The sequence below is a fragment of the Artemia franciscana genome, chromosome 19 (genome assembly GCF_032884065.1).
Source record: "Artemia franciscana chromosome 19, ASM3288406v1, whole genome shotgun sequence".
NCBI classification, from domain to species: domain Eukaryota; kingdom Metazoa; phylum Arthropoda; class Branchiopoda; order Anostraca; family Artemiidae; genus Artemia; species Artemia franciscana.
In genome coordinates, this window is record NC_088881.1 from 22,376,373 (window position 1) to 22,395,310 (window position 18,938).

Here is an 18,938-nt window from a genome sequence, read left to right on the forward strand (position 1 = left end):
GTTGAATTTCATGGATTAGATTTCCTCCTGATCTCACCGCTTTTTGGGGATGCCTCCTTGTTTTCTGACAATAATGCAAATATTTTTATGTTAATTACGTAAGATAAGTTTTGCCGAGAATGTCAGGAGTGTGTATTCCCCTTGGTCTTTTCCTCACTCCTACCTTTCTCTGAGCATTTTAGAATTAAAATGTATTTTTTCACCACTGAAGATGTGTAACAGCTTGCAATCAAAAGCCTGAATTCGAACCACCTATAGACCCAAGCCTCCCCAGGATCGGTACCACCCTTCTAGGAGTACTGATTTCTTCTGATCTAACTTGGCATGAAAATACTAGATTGATTATAAACAAGACGAACGGCGCTTTCCAAATGCTGAAAACCTTAAAGAAATTGCACGATAAACTAAAATTGTTTTTTTGCATGTTTATCCGTCCACTTTTAGAACATGTATGTAATATTTGGCGTTTCACTCTAACCGCAGAAAAAAATTGAAGAAATTGAACGGGTTCGGAAGAGATCACTACAAAGCGCTTACCGAAGTTGCTCTTTATCTTACTCATTTCATCTAGAAGCCTTTAATCTTGATTACCTTTATATTCTTCGTGAAAAACCGTACATGAAATTTGGATCAACCCTCCTCATTCATTCAATGTTCAAAAACTACCTCCCGTCCCACTTTTCTCTCTTAGATCTCGACTCCTGAGAGAAATGGTTGTGAAATTTCCAAAAATCGGCATCAATTTATTCCAGATCACAGCGCTATTCGCGAAACTTTGTGCCGAGTTTTGTTCGTATTTTTTGTAATTCGTAGCTTTTAGTAATTTTAATTATTGCAGTATTTTTAATAGTTTTGACTAAAACTGATAGCTGTGATCTCTATATAATATTTACATATATAATATATACAATATATATATATATATATATATATATATATATATATATATATATATATATATATATATATATATATATATATATATATATATATATATATATAAATGCAGTGGTACACTCAGAAAATAATTATGGGGGGCTGACAGAGGGTCCCTGGGTGAACCAGCGGAAAACTTTAAAAATTCCTTAGAAAAACCGGTATTTTAAGGCATTACTTTAAGTTTATTTTTAGTATTTTTTCTTGATGGGGGAGGGGGTTAAAGCCCCTTTGGGTTCGTGCATATATATATATATATATATATATATATATATATATATATATATATATATATATATATATATATATATATATATATATATATATATATATATATATATATATATATATATATATATATATATATATATATATATATATATATATATAACTTAAAGATACCATGTTTGGTCAATGTCTATTAATGTTTGTATCTGATTTTTCAACAAATGAATTGATTTGATTCGGTCTTCACAGCGGTTATTTAAGTACGACAATAACACTTCTGCGGTTAAGGTAGAAAATGAGGTTAGTAGCTGGTTTCGTATTAAATTAGGAGTTAAGCAGAGTTGTGTTCTACCCCCGTTTATACGAATCATTTTGATGGACTTTGTCTAATTCCATCACACTTTTATCCTAGATGTAAGTATGAATAAAATGAGTGAACTTTTACATGTTTTGCAAGTTTAGGGTGTTAGAATAGGTATGAAAATTAATGTCAAGAAGACCAAGTCGCTAAGGCCAGGAATACGAGAAGATGAAAAGGTAATGTTGGGTAAAAAAAAGATCGCTCAAGTGGGCAGCTTTGCTTACCTTGGTAGTATTATTAGTAAAGACGGTGGGTGCGGTGAAGATGTTATAATAGAATAGGAAGATAAGTTTGCGAATAAAGATAAGAATAGATTAGAACCAAGATTGGAATCTATAGTGATGATAGTGGTCAAATCTGGTTACAAAGCATGGGCGCTCAATAAAATGGAGGAAGATTTGCTAGATGTTTTCAAGAGAAACTGTCTACACGTTGTTTTGGGTACCTAACTGACCGACCGTATTTCAAACAGTAGACTGTATGAAAAGTGTGGTTCAATTTCTTTTTCTAGGTTAAGAAAGGTTAAGATGGCTAGGGCACGTTCTGTGGATGAAGAATTTCAGATTGCCAAAGATTTTCCTTTCCCACCAAACGTCTAGGGCTAAATGGAAATTAGGTTGCCCTCGGTTAGGGTAGAAGGACGTCGTAAGGAAAGATTTAAGGGATAAGGGATTTAAGGGTTAAAGAGAGAGGCTTTGAGTAGATTGGGATGGAGGAGGAGTGTGCGTAGCTCTATTGGCCTCAGGCGACCTGGTGCAAATTTGTTGCTAGTAGTAGTAGCAGTGGTAGTAGTAGTAGTAGTTGCATTCTATTATTAGAATTATGTGTAGTATGGTATGATATGTGTTTCTGAATGGGGTGCAACTGAAAAGTCATGCCCCGTTGTCAGTTATATTCGTTGTGTTACTAAAACATCTGCAGCCTTAATTAAATATATTGAACAACATATCATGGATTGATGCTTCAGCTTGTCACGCTACTACCCATAGTAAAAAAAAAAAATATTTCAAGTATCTGTTTCGTAACCATGGAAAATTGTTGCGAGGAGGTTTTGCCTTGCGTCATCTATCGCCATAGTAACAAGTAAAAACGAAAATCTTTGTTGAGAACCCTCATTACCGTCAAATGCCTAAGAAGAAACATCCTACAGAAAAAAAGCTGCTAAGATTTACTCTAAAAGTAAGAGGCGAGCTACAAATAGGAGAATTACCTGGTTGTAGGGATGTATATTGCCGAATTATTTTGGTGGCTGGTGAGCAGTGGGAATTGACAAAAGTAAGATTTTATCATGATTTTCTCATTGTTTTTTTTTGGGGGGGGGGAATGGTCACGTATTTTTTTGGAATAGTTCTTATCTTAAAGTTCTCTAAAAATCTCTATAGGATCTTAATATAAAAGAGATATTCTGAATTGATTTACACTAATTTAAAATATAGAATTACTATAGGGAAAGCAAGAAATGCTAGACGTCAAAGCCGATCAAAGGGGGGGTCAGGGGGTAACCCGATCAGCTCTCCCAGGCACCGTAGCTGGGAAGGTGCCACGACTGGGAGATTGTTCACTTAAACTGAAGTTTAAATAAACTAAATAAATTTTTTACAAATAAACTAAAGTTTATTTGTAAAAAAAAATCTCTATAGGATCTTAATATAAAAGATATATTCTGAATTGATTACACTAATTTAAAATATAGAATTACAATAGGGAAAGCAAGAAATGCTAGACGTCAAAGCCGATCAAAGGGGGGGGGTCAGGGGGTAACCCGATCAGCTCTCCCAGGCACCGTAGCTGGGATGGTGACGCCACTGGGAGGTTGTCCACTTTGATGAAAAATTTTACTTTGGTTTTTCTTATATTTGAGTCAGGAGGGGGCGCTGTTAGACACTGACTAGGTGAAGGGACGATCATGGCTTTGGATCTTCGTGCCGCATTGTCTTTTGCTTTGCAAACAAAATAGAACGATTTAATCTGTCTGTAAAATGTGCATATATCGCCGTGACCTTAGGAGTAATATTTGTGAATATCGATTCAAAACACAAATTAAATTATTAAAAATCGAAAGCTAAATAATCCATAAATATGGCACCCCGATGAATGATCACCCTGATTGGTAACCACATAGTATCCTGATGGATATTTCCGTAACAGATGTTACAGTTTCTGACATAGTTGATATTGGAAAGCTTCCATGTGGGTCATACATCCAGCTAATAAGGTGCTGGACTGGACGGATTTTTCTCATAAAAATCTCATAAAAATCTGTTTTTCTAACAGATAGCAAAAGTTGTAAATTTGAGGACAATGATAATAAATAATCATATTTATTATATAGTCACAGCAGAGTAGAATTTTCTACCTGTCTTTTTGAAAATAGATGTCTTTTTAGAAATATTGCTGGGTCCAAAGTTGCTAATGTGATTTTCGAGTCACAAAAACAGAGCCCTCAAACTAAAAGTTTGAGAGCTATTTAAAATCATCTCCCTGACTTCTGGGAGTTGACAAAAAATGGCTGAGTCCTAGAGGCATGTGGGTTATTTGCAGTAACGGAAGAAGGGCTTCCCCTAAGAAAAGCAGGAAGATTTTTTTTAAATCTTCGACTGTGGTCAGGGTTTCAAGTATTTGGTTTCTAAAACAATTGAAAAGAATTAAGAAAAGTAGGGTGATATCGAAACATGAAATGAACAGCAATTATATTCGTCAGAAGGACAGCGCAAAGCTCTCAGAAGCGGCAGAAAATGCTTGTTTGTCAATCAGTACAACAACAACAAAATAATGGTAGCCATGTTAGTCAAGCCACCACACGTATTTCTTATGCGGTAAGAGCTTCCGGTAAAGTAATATGTGGACAAATATATCATACTCCCTTAATATCAAGCTTCAACTCTCCAATAGTAATGTCCTTTCTTTTCTGCTGTTCATATGTGGATCTCGGGTATTGGATACAGGTCAAAAAAGCAATCTGGTGGCTTGTAAGCAACTGTGAATCCTTTTTATCCTTAAGACTAATAAGATGTCTTAATATCAATGGTTGTATGCTTAAGATGAGTAAAGAGCCGTTTGTCATTGACAACATGGTATAAGCCTAGGGTACACTTCTTACTTCATAATAAGCAGAATGATCCTAGTTAACATATTTTTCTGGGGGAGAACCTTTATCTTCACTTCTTCCCTTGTATTTCTAGTTTTCTATCACAATTTTAAATATTCGTTTCTATTCTCTAGGTCTTGAAAATCGCTTATAAACAAACACCCGATCGCTATCTAATCGCATCTAACCTAACTTAACCTAATTTATCACTATTTGTCTATTGATAAGTTTTTGTGAGAAATAATTAGATGGCACTGATGGTGTTTAATTATATATTTAGATTATTGGAAAACGGACAAATGTAGTCGAATCCATGTTTATTTTTCAGAATTTTGTCTAAAGAAAATTGAAAGAAGTGAAGATAAAGGTTCTCCCTTAGTAAAATGTGTCAACTAGGATTATTCTGCGTATTATGGAGTAGGAATTGTGTTCTTTACGTATTTTCCTATGTACAGCTAGAACCCTAGGTTTATACAACAGACTTATAACCCTATGCCTATATACAACTAGAACCCCAGGCTTGTACAACATTACAATTAATCAGCGTCTTTGTTGTAGTCATATACTGCAAATTATGAAGTCCTCTTCCATCATTGTGTGTCATAATAGACAAAAACATGTTTGGAACATTGTCTCAAGGAGGTCGTTGCACTCAATGGGTCATCCTTAGAATTTTTTTTGAAACAGCACTTGACAGGTCGTTGCAGAGAGAGGCACAGTTGTCTCTTTGTGTGTCAGCTGGAGTGAAAAGACACAATCTGAAATAATTCAGCAAAGCCAAAGTTAGAACAACCATGCTTCACCACAAATAAGAGTTGGTTGCATTCCGCCCCCTTTTTCTACCCCCTCCCCCCTAAATGTTAGAGCATTATGTCATTAGTACTTTAATCGGAACGATAAATGTTCAGAACACTTGTTGTTTTGTAGTCTTAAAATTTGCGAAGACCTGAATACCATCACATTTTGTGACTAACAAGTACATTTCTGACAATCAACAAAGTTTCAATATTTTACAAGGTCATTTGCGCACGCTACTATTTCTTCTTCTAATTCTTCTTTTGTCAAAAGTCTAGATTGAATAAAACTTCTAAGAGGTAATTGCAAATTTTGAAGCATTCCGTGTTCAATAAAGCACAAATTTCAGTCTAATATGATTTCTAAGAAATCTTAAGGATGCAGTAGTCCAGCTCTTATTTGCCGCATTTTATTATTTTTTTTATCGTACAATACTTTTAATTATGATAATCTTCGGTTTAATGTATTTATTAACAGTTAATTCATGTACGCTGTAAGTTTGATTTACTGCGTTGCTATTTTTTTAGTATTTAATACTGCTTGATCTTCTTTTCTTCTTTATTTTTTCGCAGAGACTTTTATTGCGTAATAATATCAGGAATAACTGTATTTTCTTTTTCAACTGTTAATTATTGTTTATATTTGGTTTTTACCAAATGAAACAATTAGATACAAAAGCATTTAGAGTTTTCAATCACTCGTTATTCTGTGTAATAGTATTTAAAGTTAGTCTCTTGAAATGTTAATTTTAAAAAGTTATGTTTATCAAATGGAAGTAGAGAGCAACCTTAAAAATTAAAGCAAGCAAAATTATCCAGTATATTAGGGAGGTTAACCCTCCCCCCAACTTCCCTCTCTATGCTGTAATTTTGCTAGCGATTTGCTCGAAGTATTTTGAGTGCTACAAATAGTCCGATGGCCATCGAAAGTGTTTTATTTGTTTATCACCTTACAAATTGTTTTAACAAAAAATGGCATTCTATTTTTGAGGCCAGTATATTAGGGAGGTTAACCCTCCTCCAAACTTCCCTCTCTATGCTAGAATTTTGCTAGTGCTTTACTGGAAGTGTTTTGAGTGTTACAAATAGTCCGATGGCAATTGAAAGTGTTTTATTTGGTTATCACCTTACAAATCGTTTTAACCGAAAATGGCATTTCATCTTTGAGGCGCTGTGAAAAAAAATCCTTTTTATTCCAATGACCTTTGGTAGGCCATTCGTTCTTGAAGCATCTTTGGGGGGGAGTCCAACTTTATCGTAAAGAGTGGGACGTTTGGAGTAGGAGCCTCCTCTATACGGGCTGATTTCTGATGGTTTTAAGTTCTACTTTCGTTTGAAAAGATTTATTTTTTGTACAATTTATGATCATTTTTAATACAATGTTATCCAAAACATGAGTGGGCTAACAGTCTTTTAACCCACCACTCCTTGCACTGAAACTTGTTCTTGCATAATATTGTTTCGAGAAAAAGGGTTCATTTGGAAGTATTTGCTCACCATAACAAAATAGAGTTTCCCTAAATAAAATAGAGTCAAACCTTCACTCTTACCCAAGTTCTGCTTCGTTGTACAGTGCCTTTATATCTAAAATTTACGTTTCTGTTAACACAGAAAATGCCAGAATTTGGAACTTGGCTGTGGCGCGTCTGTTTTTTACTTGAAAAGAGCCCTAGGTCTTCTAATTTTCACTTGAATGACCACTTGCTTGCTCGTATGTATATATATAGTAGGCTAGGTTTGAGGTTCTCAAACATGCTAAATTTCATTGCACAATATTCATCAAGATTTCATCTCTTTTTGTGGCCTCAATTCTTTTTTCCAAAGTTTTGCAAATTTTTGTATTCTAATAATTTTCGATGGAAAAATTCAAAACTAATGAATTACGTATGTTTAAATTCAGCATAAAAATTTGGTTCAGTTGATGCATATTTTACAATAAAATTGTTATTTTTAGAGTCTCGCCTCCATTGACAAGGGCCACTCTCTAATTATAGTTCGCAATCTATTTAGTCCAGGACTCTCTTAAATGCTGATCTGGTTCCCTATCCTTCCTGTCTGCTGCAGTTTAAATTTAAATGCAATATTTCTTATAACAATGCTTGCTGAATGATAATCATTTCTGAAAATAAGCTCACCTTATAATATTTCCTGTAGCTGTGTATGAAATACAGAGAAAAATATGGAGTTTAGTGTTATTATCTTTTTCACTTTTTCATTGTAGTTCTTCCTAACACAGACCCAGTGTATTTGACCTTCTCATGAACAAATTTTTTTTACAGGGAACGAGTCCAACCACACCCCTTTTGTGCAGAAAGACAAATGAACATAACCTTTTATTTTGCTCTTAAGATATTCCCGGAATAAGGGCTATCAATGGAATAAGGGCTTAAGAGAAGGGCTATCAACATGCAGCACCATATTGCTGTTTCTGCTAAAGAAAAATCTCAGGATGAAGAGAGGCTAGGGGTTAATTTTCTCCCCCTAATAATTTTGTATTTATCAGAAGGACCTCACACTAAAAGTTGAAAAGTTTGGGCTAGCAACGCATTTTTGGAGAATTCAGGCTGCCCCTCTCCACCCACAAAAAGTTCCTTAGCCCTCTTCGCTAATAAGGCTACCACCACATGATACCAATGGAGTATCCAGGATTTTTTACGGAAGGGGTTGTTTTTTGGAGGGGGGGGGGGGGTTACAAAAACTTCAGGATTTGCAACGGAGTTTTTTTCATATGCGTTTTTGTTACGTTTTTGTGTGTCGAATTTTTTTTTTCATTTTGTTTTCGTAAGATTTATTCTTCTTATTAATTCACTTCCTATTCAGTAGAAAATAAAGAATTTTTATGTGCTTGCATACAAAAACGTTCAATATGTCATAAAGATTTAAACACTATCGGGAATTAGAACAAAATGCCATAGTTAATTCTTTTTTTCGTTTTTTCATTAAATGTATAAAATTTCAGTCTTCATATACCCCACCCCCACACATACACACACACACGAAATCTGAGGTCCCTCTCCCCCAATTAACTTATGCGTAAATTGGGATGCATGTTAATGGCATAAAAAACGCAGAAACAAAAGCAGCCCAATCTTTTCCTTTGCAAGCAGGAATAGACTAACGGCTAATAGCTGTTAAAATTAAAAAAAAAAAAAAAAGAAAAGGACTAAGGTTTGGCATGAAAGTGATTTTTGAATTGAAAATTACCAGTTAATTTTGGGAGCTTTCTCTCAAAATGTTCTATAATTGAATGTCTAACAAATTCTACATTTTGGTGCTTGTAACGGTTCGCAGCATTAAGAAGCGATCAGAAAGTTAAAATAACTGTAATAAAATATAGAAAAGCGTCCAAAATATTGAAAAAATGGAAGAAAAGTAAAGAGACATCATCCCAAGAATTAACACAGGGGAAGGGGAAAGATTTACATATGTCCTTCTCTTTTTGTATAATCACTTAATGTCTGATATGAAGTTTGAAAGCAAGTCTGATGCTCCAATAAACTGAATTTTTAAGATTTAAGATTGAATTATTTTTCCAGAAGAGTAAATAAATTTAAAAAAAAAGAAGTGCTCTTAGGCCTAAATTTTGCAAGAAGAGTCTTCCATTTATATTTTTCTAAAATCAACCTCCCTCCCCAACTATGGGAAAATCATATATTTCAGCGTCGTTATTCTTCTTTTTTTGTGACGTAGATCAAGTAGCTCAAATAAAGCTTAATCAATTGATTATATCCATAGTTAGCTGAAAAGAAAAATGAAATTGAAACATTTACGATTTACTTTTAGGGAACAGAAGAAACTATTTCGCAGATTTCTCGATGTAATACCAACAACATATTTGTTTGGAATTTCCCATTTGATGTCACTTACAAGTCATCAACACCATTTGGTTGTAAGTATTGCCTGATAATAACAAAAGACTAAAGACATTTCATCTTCCCTAAGACTAAAAATGTCCGTATCTGATGTTTTCATATTCTTACAGCAGAGCTAGAATAAGATTTTGAAGGTTTTTACAGGGACAATTCTGTTTAAAATATCTAAAATAATTAATATTTATTTTGGCTGATGTAGCTTTATTTTGGACAGTAGAGTTGGTATATTTGAGTCTTTTTTTTCAAATTTTGTTGAATGCTTTCAGTTTGGCTGCAAAAATCATGCTTGATAAGGTAGGCCTAAAACTCAGACTATCTGGCCTAAAACTCAGGCTGCCAAGTCATCTTGAACTTAACCAAATCATAATCTCTAAAACTCTCCTAAGCATAGACTAATTTTACATTTTGGACTGCGAAGTTTTATTGGAAGCTTGGGGTTCTATTTTTTGTTTTTTTGAGTAAGATACAGGCACACAATATCGCAAAAAACTGCAAAAAGTATGCCTTAGAATGTTTAGAAAAATTTGTGTACACTCATTTTAAATGTAAACTGAAGTGTCTGACTTGAGCTACAGTAAGGACAAATGGTTAAGCGCTCAGAATTTTTTTTTGAAATTTGCCATATTTCAAGCTTAGAGATATTTTTATCACTTTTCAGATCAAATTTCCAGCTAATTTTTAATTTCTAGGGCCACGGATTATCTTTTGTGCCTATGGCCCTGATATTTTCGGGCGTGATGTGATACGTGGCTACGGTCTTGCTCAAGTTCCTGTTGTGCCTCAGTGTTGCGAAAAAACTGTGAATATGTTTGTTCCAAACTTATCCCCGTGGAAGAAATTTACTGCCTTTATAACTGGTCACCGGCCAGAACTAATGGATCCACGGTGTTTAGTGACTGCCGGAAATAGAGATGGTATGCATTTCAATTCTTTTTTTCTAATCTTAAATTTCTTTCTTTCACGGAACAGGGACCGTGGCACGTTTTCATTTGTATGATGTCTAAGCCACTTTCCTTGCAATCTGTATTGGAGATTAGAAGTAATTGATAAAGAAAAAGGTCACTTCAAACCCCTAAATATTTAATTCAGGTGAAAATGGAACGCATGAAATATGCTATACTTGCAATGCTGCAAGTACTTGCAATTGCATGTACTTGCAATGCTAGTCTTTAGGATAGTCAAATTACAACTTAAACGTTTGAAAAGTCTTCGAAAATTGAAAGTTTGGTTTTCAATACAAAAGTTGAAATTATTTTATAGTTTTGGTTCATAGAAAGTTATATGGCTGGGGATTGATAATAGTTGAGATTTTGGTGGTAAGCTCCCGAATTTCATTTTCCGGAAAAATTTTTCCTTGAATATCACCGTTCTAAATATAATTATTGTAAATACCCAATTCTATATTTTATTTATTACAATATAATTCATCCCCTAATTCATTTATTTATATATTTGATACCTTCAGATATAAAAATAAAATAAGGGAAATCTTTGAGCAATATAGTCTCTAGGGCTGATAAAGCCTATAAGTGAACTAGGGATACTGTATATGAGAGGACCCTCTCCCTCTAAGATCCAAAAAGTACAAGGCATTAAAATTCAAAATTCTTCAAGCAAGAAATTATCTATGGCTGGTCTAGCCCAATGAAGAAGAAGATGAACAGTTCTTCGTCGTCCTGACTCAAACAAGGATAAAGGGATTCATAACTCTCCGGTATCCCTTTACCCTAGTTAAGAATATAATTTACCGGATAGTCTTTATTCTAGAATTAAATAAAAAAAACTAGTTTTTTTAAATGAAAGTAAGGAGCAACATTAAAACTTAAAACGAACAGAAATTACTCCGTATAGGAAAGGGGCTTTTCCTCCTCAACACCCCGCTCTTTACGCTAAAGTTTGACTCTTTCTCTTAACTCTATTTTTAAAACAGTAAGAAACTTTAGCGTAAAGAGCGGGGTGCTGAGGAGAAAAAGCCCCTTTCATATACGGAGTAATTTCTGTTCGTTTTAAGTTTTAATGTTGCTCCTTACTTTCATTTAAAAAAACTTGTTTTTTTATTTAATTTCTGGACGTTTTTGAATTAATGCATGTTTTGATCTTGCCTCTCCGCACATAAATAATTAAAACGAAATTTGGATATTAATTAATTGCAATTAATCGGAAGATTTTGAGAAAAAAAGGAGCGAGGGAGGAGGCCTAGTTGCCCTCCAATTTTTTGAATTTTTAAAAAAGCAACTAGAACTTTTAATTTTTTACAAACCTTTTCATTGGTAAAAAATATACGTAATTACGAATTAGTTTACGTAACGAACTTCTATTATTCGTATGTTTTTATTGCGTATATGAGGGGGTTCAATCTTCGTCGATACCTCGCTCTTTACACTAAAACTTAAATTTTGTCCCAATTCCTTAAGAATGACCTCTGAATCACAAAGGCCGTAGAATAAATAGTTGAAATCACTAAAAATACTTTAGCGTAAAGAGTGAGGTATAACGAGGAGGTAAACCCCTCATATGCGTAATAATTATTGTTCGTTTTAAGTTTTAATGCTTGCTCCTTACTTTCAGTAGAAAAAACTTTTTATATTCATTTTCTCATTGTTTTTTTTTTCAAATAATGCTAGAAAATCCTGCGCCCCCTTCATTGGAATTCTTTTCCCCCATGAGAAGTTTCTCCATCGAAATATCCTCCCACGTGACCCCCCCCCCCCCTCAGCTCTCCCCCTAAACCAAAAAAATCCCCCTGAAAACGTCTGTACACTTCCCAGTAACCATTACTATATGTAAACACAGGTCAAAGTTTGTAACTTGCAGACCCTCCGACGGGGACTGCGGGGGAGTAAGTCGTCCCTAAAGACATAGTTATTAGGTTTTTCGACTATGGTGAATAAAATGGCTATCTCAGAATTTTGATCCGGTGACTTTCGGGAAACAATGAGCGTGGGAGGGGGCCTAGGTGCCCTCCGATTTTTTTGGTCACTTAAAAAGGGCACTAGAACTTTTGATTTCCGTTAGAATGAGCCCTCTCGCGACATTCTAGGACCACTCAGTCGATACGATCACCCCTGGGAAAAAAAACAAATAAACACGTATCCGTGATCTGTCTTCTGGCAAAAAATGCGAAATTCTACATTTTTGTAGATAGGAGCTTGAAACTTCTACACTAAGGTTCTCTGATACGCTGAATCTGATGGTGTGATTCTCGTTAGGATTGTGTGACTTTTAGAGGGTGTTTCCCTCTATTTTCTAAAATGAGGCAAATTTTCTCAGGCTCGTAACTTTTGACGGGTAAGACTAATCTTGATGAAACTTATATTCAAAATCATATATTTAAAATCAGCATTAAAATGCGATTCTTTTGATGTAACTATTGGTATCAAAATTCCATTTTTAGAGTTTCGGTTACTATTGAGCCGGGTCGCTCCTTACTACAGTTCGTTACCACGAACTGTTTGAAATACGTCATAAACAGAGCAAGCGAGCCGGGCAAGAGCACACGATTTTTTTCCCCAGGAATGATTTTCTTGATTCTTCTCAACTCTGAACCCAGACCCAAGCACCTCTGCTTCTGATCTTACTAAAAATAAATTCACAGTCAACTCCCAACTCCCAAGTATTGACATAAAATGACCAACGCTGCTGTCTACATCTCGGGGAGTTGAGACCGGTGGAAACCAAGATTTGGGCAAAAGAAGATCTAGGTAGATGAGGTTTAGGTATCGGGACCCAAAGCTCTCTAACCGTTGACAAAGTCAGAATTTATGAACATCCGGTCACAGATACGACAACCCCGCTGGGTACCTATATTTATGTTTTGCTTTTAATGATAGTAATAAAATGAGAATCATAGCCAAAACAGAAATGCATCCATTGTCTTTCCCAAGCTATCAAATCAACTCAAATATTTCGGTAGCCATTATTAGGTACTTATTGCTTGATTAGTTGTTTTATAAAAACAGCTTTATGGTAGAAACTATTAAATGCAAGAATTTTATAGTTGCGATGATTATCTTTTACCAAGAATTCACGAAGCAGAAGAACATTGCATTTAGAGTACAACTTCTGAAAGTTTTGTCCTAAACCTTGCCGTTTAATGACATTCTGAGTTTCTGAGCTGCTCATATTTTTCGTTTAGTTTTGCATAATATTCCGATATGAAATATTTGCATAAAATACAAAACTAATTCTGTTGCAAAAAAAAATGGTAGCGTGAGGATTAGCATAACGTATTTAGGATCAAAAATTACAAACGCTCGTGTTTTAAAATCTTGATATTAAACTAATCGTCATAAAAACATAAGTTTGAAGCTCTATACAGGTTTAAGCTTTTTTGAACAATCTTAAGCCACTGCAAAAATTTTGAAATCACAAATACAGACAAAGCTCTTGAAGGGTCGCTAATCCTACACATCAGAACTTAGCAAAACCTATGCGGTTTGACTGCTATACTGAGAACACTTTTTGAACTAGAAGTCTTGATCAGTAGTGATGCTAGCAGTGTGCCCAAAATTTTATTTTAGATCGAATCCATCTGATTTTTGCACACAAATGCAGTTTTTGCCATCAGGAGGTCAAGAAGTTTGTACTTGAACATTGCTTTCTTGATTGATTCGATCTAAAATAAAATTTCGGATGGAAGATGCAGCTTTGAAAAAAGCACAAGGAATAGGCAAATTATACGCAAAATATGAGCAAGGCTGTATCCATGGGGGGAAGGGGGTACTTGGCTTGAACACCCACCTTCCCCTTCTCCCTAAAATGTTATCTGACTCGTAAAAAAGTAACGAAAACACATATTGACAAACTTTTGGTATTTGTGGTTTTTTTGTAATCTCCCCCCTCACAACAAAAATCCTGGATATGCTCTTGAATATGAGATTTTATAGGACAAATTACAGACATTAAAATTTTGAAGGAATATGCTGGCCCCAAGTCCTACCCATTCCCTACTCCTTTTTCCCCTGCGAACATTTCTTGAGAGGTTATCTGAAACCCCATCGAGGCTGAGGAGCACAAAACTTTATTCAATGTCATTTCAAATAAACCTCCATGTTACATCGCTGTGGCAGTGATTCTTTGGTGTAAAATCGGGGACTGAATGGACGTAATGTGTAACATTACATAAATGGACCTGTCATTCTTTAGACACTGAGTATAGCTATAGAATTAAAGCTAGAGAATAATGTGATATCGAAAACAGCCTCGATGCTCTGGCCTTGTACTTTTGCATCAGATGTACTGTTCATCCCCGCACTGATGGGTCGTGATTATTATTAGTCTGGATTGCAACTTAGAGTGTTCCAACAAGATGAGCAATGCCTTTGATAGTTAGAATATACAGCAGGGAGAGCTATAAATGGAGCAGTCTGTGTTTTCGGTCATACCCATGGCAAATTCTGGCTATTGGTCTTACCTTCTAGAAGAACCCAGTCTATGCCTATGCTTTTGTAATGATTCGTTTAAGAAGTTACTTTTTTCTACTTCGCAACTCTTCCCTTATTTAATGCTATCTCACTATTTTCTCCTTTAAGTAATATTTTTTCATTTGAAAGCTGAAAATTTCTCCAATTTTCTTGCTACAAAAATTATTAGTCTCCCATTCTTTTTTTTTTCAGGATTCTTTGTTGAAACGCGTGGTCGAATCCGTGTATCATTAAATGTCGTCACAAAAAGTATGCAAGAAATGGGCTATGACTTTGGAACTGTAAATGAAGTCTCTTAAATTTGCAAAGAGTGTTCTGGAAAAAAGTTCTGTGAAAATTTAAAAACAATCGGGAACATCAGGACGTTACCATGAAGTAGTGCAGGTCAAATGTACGAACCGCGGTCGAAGAATAGCTACCAAGGATTTAGACGTGGCTCACGGACTGACTATGAAAAAATTACTTTAACTTTTACTGCAAAACTGCAAAACTGCAAAAATATACTGTAGTTCAATAATTATGAGCCTTAACATCGTTTGCGCCCAAAACTTTTTAAGAAAATGAGGTGGAAAGTGATAAATATAATTCTACAGTCGGTTTTTAAGACCAGTGGCTATTAGGTCTGTATCCACTTATGATAACTTCGTGTATTTAATTACATAAGAGGGAGCGGAGAGTTTTCAGAGGAGCATTACTGCATAATATTGGGAGCCACCCATGATTGAGACTAAAAACGTTCAGTACATGATGTTCGGAGACTACCGAACACAATCTTATTCACTATATACTAAACAGGAGCAACATCATTCTACTAAACATCAGTAGCAGTTTTAGGCGTCATAATCTGGGGGGGGGGGCACAGGGGCGTAGAAATATAAAATAGGAGAAATTTAATGTCAGAAAAAGTTAGGGGTGGCATATGCCTCCTCTGCCCTAGTTTAGAGCTGCCACTGCTAAACATCATAGTTTTTTCATATTGACATCCAAAATCTTCGATATTTGAATTCAGGTAGCTGAACCATGTTGACTTGTATATAACTACCTTTTCAGTAAAAAGTGGACAAAGGGTTTGTAATTTGCAATAAAATATCCTGAAGCTAAATAGTTTCAAGGGCTCATTTGACCAGATTCCAATTTTTTCTTACCTCCTTGCCATCACTTCCAGGAGATGAGAGCCTCACATGTGGAGGGGAGGCAAAACTCATTTTTAAAACCTAGTAGGGCAAATCTGTCGTTTTTTCAGTTTTTTTCAATGAAAGTACGCTCCAATATATTTGTAAAATTTAGGAAGATATTGGATACAGAGGGAACGTCCTTTCACCGTCACCCCCCCCCCCAATGACACCACCGCTCTTTTTTATTCTGGATTTTGAAAATCCAAAGGAGTGCGTGAATCAGAGAATAGAGAATGCGTCAAGGAGAGAGTGAACAAGAGAGAGAAAGATGGGAGGGAGTATCTAAAAGAAACGAGAAAGAATGTCAGTCAGAATTTGGTGAAAATTTTCAATACTTGACGAACGGTCAAGACCAAGCGCCAATAAAAGCTGAAAGTAACTACTGCCATAACACTGCTTCTCGTAATAACCTAATTAGATCAATCCAGGGTTTACTTACACAATAGCAGTTCAATAGGTCTGTTATATTAAAGAAGACATTAGCTATTAAAACATCAACTTTTTATTGCATAATTTGGTAATACGTACAAAGGCACTAAAAGAACGGTATAATTTACATTTTTGAAATTAAATAGCTTAATATTGATGTACAATTGCATTGTGGACGACACAGAAACGAATAGCATTAAGGAAACTCGCGGAATTTTTCTTCGGCAGACGGGGGTAGAGAGGGGGAACAGAAAAATATCCCGAGATACGGACATTAGGAAAAGCCGTCCTGGCTGAGTGGTTGGCGCGCTGGCGTGAGAATTCTGTATCCAAGGAGCACGGGTTCAATCCCAGTTGTGACCAGTTATTTAGTGTGGGACGGGGGTCAGTGGTGTGACTCTGTAAGCTCAGCCAGAGTTGATCCAGCTCTAAATGGGTACCTGAAGAAATCTGGGGAAGGTAAGCATGAAGGGTGTGTGAAAGCACAGGGTGGTTGGCCCCCAACCCCCCATTGCACTTTCTGGCTGAAGGGCCATTAAACGGAGATCAGAACCGCCGGTTTGGACCTTAAGGGTCTAGTTCCGTCTTACTTTACTACTACTTACATTAGGAAAAGGTTGTTTCTGCCAGAAAAGCCTTATATTTATGGAAAAACATTACAACTATAGCATTTTATTCCTAACTTTATTTGATAGACACTTGTCCTCCAAGATCAAGGGGTCTGGATCTCCTCTTTGAGTGCTCTTGAAGAATATACATTTTTTTAGACACACATGGAAGATATCCATGCAAAGAATATCTTCAATGTGCTCAAAACTAAGCTCAAAAGACAACTAGTGCAGCTTATTCCGCAAATCCTACTTTTAGGTGGCGCTTTAGAGAATAAAGAGATTACAGTAAATCCAAATCCTGTTTTCTATAGGAATGGACAACAAACTCTTCCGTAAATTCCCTTCTTAGTAGGAATTTGATGGAACTGCATACTCTGACTTCATAACTTACGTTTCGGGCATCAGTAAATGTAACCTTTTTTCTCCGATATTATTATTTTCATTTAAATATTATCAGTTAAAAGGCTTATCAACAATAGCATGGTTAGTGAGATAGTCTAGAGGAGACTGACTTCCTGCTAAAAGGAATTAAAATTTAATTCTCGTACGCTAGAAGCTACAAAACAGGAAAAGGAGACACAAACCTTTAAGTATTTAGACCTTTAGTATTTGTCCTATTCACGATATCTGTTTGCTTCGCCGACTTTTTATTCTTTCCCCTTCTAAAGAAATCCCTACGTATATTCCTAAGCCAATTGCTTGGCTGCGATAGCATTATTTCTCATTTAGATGAATTTATGGCAAAGTATTAAATCTTTTCATCATACATACATATATATATATATATATATATATATATATATATATATATATATATATATATATATATATATATATATATATATACATATATATATACATATATATATATATATATATATATATATATATATATATATATATATATATATATATATATATATATATATATATATATATATATATATATATATATATGTGAACCAATTCTACATGTTAAATTTAAAGGGAAAAGAGGAGAAGATCCTTGGGGGAAGAGCGTTCACCCTATTTATTCCTTAAAATGTCCTTTTTAGCATTTCAGAACCCTCCCTCTCTTATTATGGGAAAATCCTCTGATGCACTTTTTCTTCTTATAAGAATTATGATAGTAAGTATCGTAGTTATGATGAAAATACATTTGACCTGGCAATGTTACACCACATTTTTAATGTCGTTTATCTTTCTCAATATTATTTCTTTCTCTTTATTGCAATGACTTTTAATAAATTCATGGGGAAATTACCAACAGACTGAACCCAAAACTAAACGAGAGCGAACGACTAATTTCCGACTTTTGATAAGAAAGAAAATGAGATTGTCCTAATTTTGGCAAAAAAAAAGAGATTCAGAACAAAGAAAAAGGCAACTCTGTACAATCTATACAATCATAACTATCCCTGAGACATAAACACAAGCTAACAAGCAAAGGCACGCGTTTCTTTTAACCAAGTTATAGTACACAAAAACAGAAGGACTAGAAGAAAACAAGCCTAACTTCAAGAGACGTAACCAAGAAAATAAAATATAGGAAAAACTAAAGCTGGGAATATGCCTTTTTTGCATACAAGTGCTTTTGCGATAAGTTGTTCCATAATTAACTCACCCTTACCATACCCCAAATGGGTTGGACCTTATCCGAAACAGAATCAAGCTATACCTCTGGAGAGAGGAAATGAAGACTTTTTTCGCGTGAACCTAACAAGCAATATGTTTTGTTTCTTTTAGTGCAAACTTCTTTTTCATAACTGATACCTTGAATTTATGTACAAATTGATTAATAAAAGTTAATACTTGTTTAAGGAATTATTTTGTGTTTAATATTCAGTCTGATATAGTTAATATTTGGCTTTAAATAGCACTACAATATACTAAAGGAATAATCCCTTCTTTACGAATAAGCCAAAAGGTCTTTTCAGGAAACTCTCGATAACTATGACTCAAATAATCAATTAATTAATTTGGCATTACAGCCCCTCCCTCTGAAAGAAATTCTAAAATAC

The 18,938-nt window shown here is 34.9% G+C and overlaps 1 protein-coding gene across 1 annotated transcript; it reads left to right on the forward strand.

Annotated features, from left to right (window-relative positions):
- Positions 1–2,345: 2,345 nt before the first annotated feature.
- Positions 2,346–15,582, forward strand: LOC136039428 (B9 domain-containing protein 1-like). The gene is made up of 4 exons (XM_065723163.1): positions 2,346–2,800; positions 9,191–9,296; positions 9,969–10,193; positions 14,895–15,582. Exons 1-4 carry the CDS (start codon positions 2,651–2,653, stop codon positions 14,999–15,001), a joined length of 588 nt encoding a protein of 195 aa, XP_065579235.1. The 5' UTR covers positions 2,346–2,650; the 3' UTR covers positions 15,002–15,582.
- Positions 15,583–18,938: the final 3,356 nt, after the last annotated feature.